Raw genomic sequence first — 9,506 nt, 5'->3', positions numbered from 1 at the left:
TTTTTTTTTTTAGCTTTTTATTCAGCAAGTATGTATTCATTTGATCAAAAGGGACAGTAAAAATTTACAAAAGATTTGTATTTCAAGTAACTGCTACTTTTTTTTTATTAATCAAAGAATCAGGAAAGTATGTCACAATTTTCACAAGTATTAGCCAGTCCAGGAAAACTGTTTTAACATTAATAATAAAAATGTTTATTGAGCACCAAATCAGCAAATTAGAATGATTTCTGGAAGATCATGTGATGCTGAAGACTGGAGGAATGATGCTGAAAATTCAGCTTTGCCATCACATGATTAAATTGCATTTAAAAAAAATTATATATATAACAGAAAACAGTTATTTTAAATTGTAATAATTTTTTACACAATATTACTGCCTTTATGAACATAAGAGGCTTTATTTTTCCCTACCGACCTCAAACTTGTGCAGGTGGACTCAGCCTGTTGCTGTGAAAATTCATGAGGTTTAGGATTCCTTGGAATCACATGAAGATGCCTGCTTGCTTAATCATCTGGAAGGTTTTTGCATAGCTCAGGGTCCACTTCCTATTCCTTTGTCTTCACAGGGTTATTAGGCCCTCATGAATGAGCTCATCCTAATAAACCGTTTACTTAAGTGTTTGCTCCTTTCTCCCTGATCTCTCAGCTCCCTGTTGACTAGGGGCTTCAACTGTTGATCAAGAGTCCAGACTTTCAGACAGGTTGTGGAATATTCATTTGCTTTTAGAAGTATGAAAGAAAAACTTTCTGAAACAATGCTGGCTATGATTTACCAGAAAGATCAGGCTTTCCCATGGGTTCTTCTTGAATCACCAAACTTCTTGATCTCTTCTAGGTTTACACTGGGGGCCATTCCTCACTACAATAGGATGAGAGCAAGAGTCTCATCATTTGTGTGCACCGGCAGTGAAGCCGTTTATTTGTGTTGAGAGGTGGGGTGGGTGGAAATTAATAAAGAGTGTTTGTGTCAGTATTTGTGTGAACAGTCCAGTTGGCACTTGGCAGTAAACTGTGGAGGTCTCTCCGAGGTGGAGAAATATGAGCCTCTGCTGGTCTGTGGTTCTCTTGTTTTCCCTGGAGCTGTGCTCCACTGCTTTTGTTATGAAAGCTCACTGGCCCAGGCTCAGGCTTGATCTTCCCTTCCCCCACTATTGCACCCTCCTCGCCTCTCTACTTGCCCATAGATTTTAATAGAATCCAAATGCCGGTACCACCAACGCAGCCCTTTATAGTCTCAGAATATCCATGCACATGAGAAGTGGCTTTAATCCCACACATGTAGGTGTTAACGTTTACACATATGGTCAAACGCTGTACATGAGGACCATCACAATTACAGGTCTGCGTAGCAAACAACACAATGCAAATGTTACAACCTAAAAATCCTTCAAAATCCTGACTTGATCTGGTTTTGGCAAACTGAACATTGTATACATGCCAAATTTTCTCAAGGAAAAAAAAAATCAACTAATTATACATGATGGGAGTCAATTGGTACTACAATACTATAATATTGAAAGTTACATTTTTTTTTTTTTTACAATAATGAAGTTATAGTTACATAATAATATTTCTACTTCAATTAGTTTTTTTGAAATATAAACATTTAAATGCTGGCTGTCATAACTTGATGGATTTATACAAACATAAACGAAACATTGAAGAACAGTAAAAATTATAATGAATATATGGTGCATATATTAAGCAAAATGCCCCTCTCTACAGTTTCTTTTTCTATCTGACTAATGAGTTTATGGGCACCGAATATGTTTTTTCTGAGGTAAAGTTTGACGTTGTGAGACATTGTTTACAAGCCGTTATATTGACGTCTTTGCGCGGCTGAAACACAGATTGCGCGATTACATGAGACAGGATGCGGATTGTAAAGTTCTTTCTTTTAAAGGGGTCATATGATGTTGCTAAAAAGAACATTATTTTGTGTATTTGGTGTAATGAAGTGTTTATGCGGTTTAAAGTGGAAAAAAAACACATTATTTTCCACATACTGTACATTATTGTTTCTCCTCTATGCCCCGCCTTTTTGAAACGCGTCAATTTTTACAAAACTCATCGGTCTGAAAAAGCGAGGTGTGCTGTGATTGGCCAGCTATCCAGTGCGTTGTGATTGGCCGAATACCTCAAGCGTGTGACGGAAATGTTACGCCCCTCACCATACTGTGATGCCGTGTCCGGCCGGAGCGACGAGACAAAAACATTAAAACCCATTACAAACGAGGCACTTGTTGCATCCAGGGGGGACATAATTACTGATTATAATGACTTATACTGTCTTTTTACGCGTTGCGTTGCATTGCATCGTGCCGCATAAACATAAAACCATGTCTGCATTTGTGATCAGAGAAATGACAAACAACAAGTGCTACTCCACACTGCCCAAAACTCGCGTTTGAATCATCAGTGGCAAATGATAAAAGAAAACGTACTTACGTGAGTCAGAACTGCTGGCATTTTAGTCTAACGTTACTCTCCCAGGATCAGTAAACAGTCCTCCATAAAATGTGCCGGCGATCTACAGCACTAAGTTGAAGTATTCCCTCAGCGACCAGCACAGATCAGCTCTAGGCATGATGAAGCGGATATCGTCCTCTTTTGGAAGACCAAACAAAGTAGTTTTGCTTTCACAACGAAAAACACAGCGGCCTAGCGTGAGCTGAAGCCGAGCAAGAGTGAGCTGAGGCGGTGGGGTTGAGAACGGCGGTCCCGGCGAAGGAGCGGTGAAAACGGTGAAAGCCGATCCGGCGATCCACAGCACTAAGTTGATGTATTCCCTCAGCGACTAGCACGGATCAGCTCTAGGCATGATAAAGCGGATATCGTCCTCTTTTGGAAGACCAAACAAAGTAGTTTCGCTTTCACAACGAAGCACACAGCGTCTTCAGGACATGGCAGCGGCGGCAGCAACAATACTACAGCGAGAATAAAAGTTACGCCGCCTTTCTTTGCGTGAACATTTGGGGCGGCGTTATGCAAATCTTCCCACATAGTGAGGTAGATATGTGGGGGCGTGTTCGAACAAGCCGTTTTAGGTAGGCGTGGCTGACTCTTAACTTTTATAAAGAGTATCTCTTTGGATTTTAGACTTTAGTCTTTGCAAATTTACAGATCTTCTTTATGCACCAAGAGCTTGTGACACTCCAAAGAGAAAGGAAAAAATGAAATCGCATCATATGACCCCTTTAACTTACCTTCGAATGTTTAGTCATGATTATGTTGTGCTGAAACTGGTATTAATGTGGAGGAGATGATTCAGTTCACGTGCGCCTCACACTGCATCTGTTGAACTGAGGCGCTACAACGATCTGTCACTCCACATGAAACCGCGCCAAAACGGCATTTATACTGTAATACAATGGAAAGTGTTTGAAATCTGAGACTTTTTCATATTAAAAGTACCAAATTACCAAAGCACAATGCTTATTGCAATTTATTGGATGAGAAGTACCCTTCAATGTTCTGTCCATTAACTGAAACCTAACTAGACTAGGCTAGACTAATCGATTCTTGGGATTTAAGAATCAATATCGTTCCATAAAAATGAGAATTGATTAATATTGAGATATCTATATTTTTTACCTAGCCCTACTATTTTATTTCATCATTTCACAATATTACCATCTTGGTGTGCTTTAATTAATATAAATGCAGCCTTGGTGAGCATAAGAGACTTCTTTAAAAAAAAACATTTAAAAAATATTTACCAAAATAAAAATTACTCCACTATTTACTCTTTTACTCAACCATAGGTTGTTTCCTATGCAATGTGTATTAGTTTTTTCAACCTATTTGAACGCACAAGTTAAAAAAAAAAAAATTTGTTTTGTCGATTGCATAATTTAACCCGTTTCTTAATTTTTTTACAACAGCAAATGGTGATGAGCCTCCGTGTCTCAGAGCTTCAGGTTCTTCTAGGATATGCAGGCCGCAACAAACATGGAAGGAAACACGAACTCTTGACCAAAGCTCTACATTTGTTGAAAGCCGGCTGTAGCCCTGCCGTGCAGATGAAGATCAAGGAGCTCTACCGCCGCCGCTTCCCCACAAAGATGGTGTCCCCGACAGACCTCTCCCTCCCTGGCATACACTCCACCACTGGAGGGGCCCCCGCAGGCCTGCCTGCCAGCCTGACACAGCTGGGATTCGATGGACATGGCTCACCGTCTCTACTACCTGTCGCACTGCTTGGGCCGAAGCACGAGCTGGGCCTGTCCCATCTGGCCTCCACCCTTCACCCAGTCCATCCAGACGTCAAGCTCCAAAGGCTGCCATTCTACGATGTACTTGATGAGCTTATCAAGCCCACCAGTTTAGGTGAGTAATAGGAATGATCTCTAACAGCTGACTGTTTGATTATTAAGGTTGAAAAGTGCTTCTACAGTAATGAATTTAGAAATGCAGCTTTTCAGAGAGTGTATAGCATGGTTAAGCCATTTCCAAGAAATTTTGTCTCTAAAGTCATCTCCTTTGACGCATCATTCTTTGTCCTGGATGAACATTAGCAGTTTTGTTAGCAGACTTTCTGATGCTATAGAGCAGGGGTTTTCAAACTGTGGGTCGCAGAGTGGGACAAGGTGGGTCGCACAAAGTCACTTGGCTGCAGATAAATTTGCATTTCAATGACACACACACACACACACACACAGTTAAGTCTAGGGCTGCACGATATACCAACATTAATTACGAATTGCAATATTCTTAGTGAGATTTTTGAATCGCAATTAAGTCTGCGATTTAAAACATGTGTTGTGTGTTTTTTCTTTTGTTTAGTAGCCTATAATTTGGCCAAAATCTAGAAAATATGATGCTGTATTGGCTGTGACTAAGCGCAGCGGCTTAAGATACCAGATTTCTTCCTGGGTTTTTTTCTTTCTTTTTTGAGTAGAAAACGCTTTACTTTATTACTATTATTAGGCTATTATTGTTGTTGTTGTTGTTGTTATTATTATTATTATTATTATTATTATTATTATTATTATTATTATTATTATTATTATTATTATTATTATTATTATTATTATTATTATTATTATTATTATTATTATTATTATTATTATTATTATTATTATTATTATTATTATTATTATTATTATTATTATTATTATTATTATTATTATTATTATTATTATAGGCAAAGGAAAAAGTTTAAAAAATAACATTATTAACCTGTATTTTTTTCTAGGCAAACTGGTTTCGGAACAATAATACAGAGGAACGCAGGAACAGAAATGTTAAAATATCGATTCTGCTCTGAGTGAACCGTTTGGATTTTTTTTTTTTCGTTTTCAAGCCCTGATTAGGACAACCCACTACTACTAGTCGATTTTGAAAATCTGTATTTTTGTACATCCATTAAAAGCAATGTAGGCCTCTTATGAAGACTTCACCTCCCCCACCTACACAAACATAAAGGTGCTCTTCAAGTGATTTATGGCTTATCAGATTGGACAAGGGCCACCTGTGCTATATTTAGTCGTCCAGCTCCTGCTAAGAATAAAAGGCCAATATCAATGGAAAGGATGTGTCATTAAGCACGGAGGCTGTGTTAAAGCCTTTTAAGTGTTATGTACTTTTTCTGATTTTGGTCTGTGAGATGTTCACATAACTAGCCTTAGTGTTCTCATTTCAGGACATTTATGATTATTATTATGTGGATTTTTTAAGTGCAAGCCTGTCATTTTATTCTTTAAAAGAAAATTAATGCCAAAGTAAACACTCAGAATATATGTATTTTGACAGTTATGCCAAACGGCATCAAAAATGAATTGCAATTTGAATCAAATCTAGGGTCTTACCCAATGCTTAGCTCATTTTGGAGTGTGCTACCTTATTTCAAGTTTCATTTTCTTACAAGCACTCTTATAGAGTTCAATTTATGTGCAGATTGCCATATAGTAAGTGCTTTTTGCTATTTAAGGCAAAGAACCCTTTAACATCAAATTGCTTTTCAAGCAACTTTCAGGAAACACAATGGTCCTTCTCCCATATTGAGTTGAAGCCCCTCGGATTGAACATTCTTTCTAGGTCAATGTGATGAAAATGATTGGTAAATTTTGAGTTGTTTGAGCTGAGAAAGCAACCAGTGTTGATGGATCTTTTGCACACCAGAGAATTGGCTCACGACCTCTCCCTCCCTGGCATACACTCCACCACTGGAGGGGCCCCCGCAGGCCTGCCTGCCAGCCTGACACAGCTGGGATTCGATGGACATGGCTCACCGTCTCTACTACCTGTCGCACTGCTTGGGCCGAAGCACGAGCTGGGCCTGTCCCATCTGGCCTCCACCCTTCACCCAGTCCATCCAGACGTCAAGCTCCAAAGGCTGCCATTCTACGATGTACTTGATGAGCTTATCAAGCCCACCAGTTTAGGTGAGTAATAGGAATGATCTCTAACAGCTGACTGTTTGATTATTAAGGTTGAAAAGTGCTTCTACAGTAATGAATTTAGAAATGCAGCTTTTCAGAGAGTGTATAGCATGGTTAAGCCATTTCCAAGAAATTTTGTCTCTAAAGTCATCTCCTTTGACGCATCATTCTTTGTCCTGGATGAACATTAGCAGTTTTGTTAGCAGACTTTCTGATGCTATAGAGCAGGGGTTTTCAAACTGTGGGTCGCAGAGTGGGACAAGGTGGGTCGCACAAAGTCACTTGGCTGCAGATAAATTTGCATTTCAATGACACACACACACACACACACACAGTTAAGTCTAGGGCTGCACGATATACCAACATTAATTACGAATTGCAATATTCTTAGTGAGATTTTTGAATCGCAATTAAGTCTGCGATTTAAAACATGTGTTGTGTGTTTTTTCTTTTGTTTAGTAGCCTATAATTTGGCCAAAATCTAGAAAATATGATGCTGTATTGGCTGTGACTAAGCGCAGCGGCTTAAGATACCAGATTTCTTCCTGGGTTTTTTTCTTTCTTTTTTGAGTAGAAAACGCTTTACTTTATTACTATTATTAGGCTATTATTGTTGTTGTTGTTGTTGTTATTATTATTATTATTATTATTATTATTATTATTATTATTATTATTATTATTATTATTATTATTATTATTATTATTATTATTATAGGCAAAGGAAAAAGTTTAAAAAATAACATTATTAACCTGTATTTTTTTCTAGGCAAACTGGTTTCGGAACAATAATACAGAGGAACGCAGGAACAGAAATGTTAAAATATCGATTCTGCTCTGAGTGAACCGTTTGGATTTTTTTTTTTTCGTTTTCAAGCCCTGATTAGGACAACCCACTACTACTAGTCGATTTTGAAAATCTGTATTTTTGTACATCCATTAAAAGCAATGTAGGCCTCTTATGAAGACTTCACCTCCCCCACCTACACAAACATAAAGGTGCTCTTCAAGTGATTTATGGCTTATCAGATTGGACAAGGGCCACCTGTGCTATATTTAGTCGTCCAGCTCCTGCTAAGAATAAAAGGCCAATATCAATGGAAAGGATGTGTCATTAAGCACGGAGGCTGTGTTAAAGCCTTTTAAGTGTTATGTACTTTTTCTGATTTTGGTCTGTGAGATGTTCACATAACTAGCCTTAGTGTTCTCATTTCAGGACATTTATGATTATTATTATGTGGATTTTTTAAGTGCAAGCCTGTCATTTTATTCTTTAAAAGAAAATTAATGCCAAAGTAAACACTCAGAATATATGTATTTTGACAGTTATGCCAAACGGCATCAAAAATGAATTGCAATTTGAATCAAATCTAGGGTCTTACCCAATGCTTAGCTCATTTTGGAGTGTGCTACCTTATTTCAAGTTTCATTTTCTTACAAGCACTCTTATAGAGTTCAATTTATGTGCAGATTGCCATATAGTAAGTGCTTTTTGCTATTTAAGGCAAAGAACCCTTTAACATCAAATTGCTTTTCAAGCAACTTTCAGGAAACAATGGTCCTTCTCCCATATTGAGTTGAAGCCCCTCGGATTGAACATTCTTTCTAGGTCAATGTGATGAAAATGATTGGTAAATTTTGAGTTGTTTGAGCTGAGAAAGCAACCAGTGTTGATGGATCTTTTGCACACCAGAGAATTGGCTCACTTCCTCTCCTTCCTCATGAGTACAGATGAATCATCTGCCAGCTGCTCACTGTTAAAGGGATAGTTCACCCAAAAATGATAATTTGATGTTTATCTGCTTACCCCCAGGGCATCCAAGATGTAGGTGACTTTGTTTCTTTAGTAGAATACAAATTATGATTTTTAACTCCAACCGTTGCAGTCTATCAGTCGTATAATGCATGGCAATGGTAACAAAATCTATGAGACTAAAAAAACATGCACAGACAAATCCAAATTAAACCCTGCGGCTCGTGACGACACATTGAAGTCCTAAGACACGAAACGATCGGTTTGTGCGAGAAACCGAACAGTATTTCTATCATTTTTACCTATAATTCACCACTATGTCCAACTGCCTTGAGCGCGCGCACGGCATCCGGTGCGTGAGGTGTGTACGTGCTCTGGCATAGTTTACGCAAACGCCGGAAGTGATCTCTCGTGCGTATACGTTACTCATTGTTTACACAGTGCACAGTCATTGCGGAAGTGTTCCCTGCCACTGTGAAGATCTAAAGATATTTAGACGTACAGGTCATCACAATGGAAGACAATTTTGATATATCAACAGACCACGTGGATTTTTTTGCCCAACCATATTTATTTGAACCAGAATACTCAGAGATATGGAGGAAGCATCTACTGCAGCAGCACGTCTTCAAGCCTCAGAGAGATCTCTTCAAAAGTGGTGGTGTTCTTGTAGTAAGTGTTGTGAGATGCCAACAGAAGTGGAGAGCATCTGTTGTCACAAATGGAACATAGCAATACCACAACTACAAGACGCCGATGAGGACATTGCCGAGGGTGTCCCATCACACACCTGCCTGACTGAAGATCCAGACTTTTCTCCGCTGTTGAACCGCAGCGTTTTGCACGTTGTGTTTAGCTTGCTACGTATAAACTGGAGGCGACGTCCAAGGCCAGAGGGACCCAATGGCACGCTGTCAATAGTGTTGCATTTCTAATATATTGCAACGATTACAGGGGTGCATATGAACAAATTAGTTGGATTGAACAATGCGGATAAGCGCAAGTAAGTACCATTTTGATTAGCCGTCGTACCTACAATGACTGTGCACTGTGTAAACAATGAGTGACGTATACGCGCGAGAGATCACTTCCGGCGCTTGCGTAAACTACATCAGAGTGCGTACACGCCTCGCGCACCGGATGCCGACAAACCGATTGTTTCGTGTCTTAGGACATCAATGTGTCGTCACGAGCCACAGGGTTTAATTTGAATTTGTCTGTGCATGTTTTTTTTACGCTCATAGATTTTGTTACCGTTGCCATGCATTATACGACTGATAGACTGCAACGGTTGGAGTTAAAAATCATAATTTGTGTTCTACTGAAGAAACAAAGTCACCTAGATCTTGGATGCCCTGGGGGTAAGCAGA

At 38.9% G+C, this 9,506-nt stretch overlaps 1 protein-coding gene across 3 annotated transcripts in view; it reads left to right on the top strand.

Moving 5' to 3' along the window:
- The window catches only part of LOC107596961 (E3 SUMO-protein ligase PIAS1-like), a 34,394-nt gene that overhangs the window by 8,181 nt on the left and 16,707 nt on the right, over positions 1-9,506 (top strand). For all 3 annotated transcript variants that reach the window (XM_016287837.1, XM_016287838.1, XM_016287836.1), the window contains exon 2: positions 3,888-4,332. In XM_016287837.1, coding sequence (XP_016143323.1) covers positions 3,888-4,332 — 445 coding nt within the window. The remainder of the gene's footprint in view (positions 1-3,887; positions 4,333-9,506) is intronic.

Source organism: Sinocyclocheilus grahami, unplaced genomic scaffold (assembly GCF_001515645.1).
Source record: "Sinocyclocheilus grahami isolate Dianchi unplaced genomic scaffold, SAMN03320097.WGS_v1.1 scaffold225.1, whole genome shotgun sequence".
In the NCBI taxonomy this organism is placed as follows: domain Eukaryota; kingdom Metazoa; phylum Chordata; class Actinopteri; order Cypriniformes; family Cyprinidae; genus Sinocyclocheilus; species Sinocyclocheilus grahami.
Note: the sequence above shows the minus strand (reverse complement) of the source record. Positions and strands in the feature narration are given on the sequence as shown.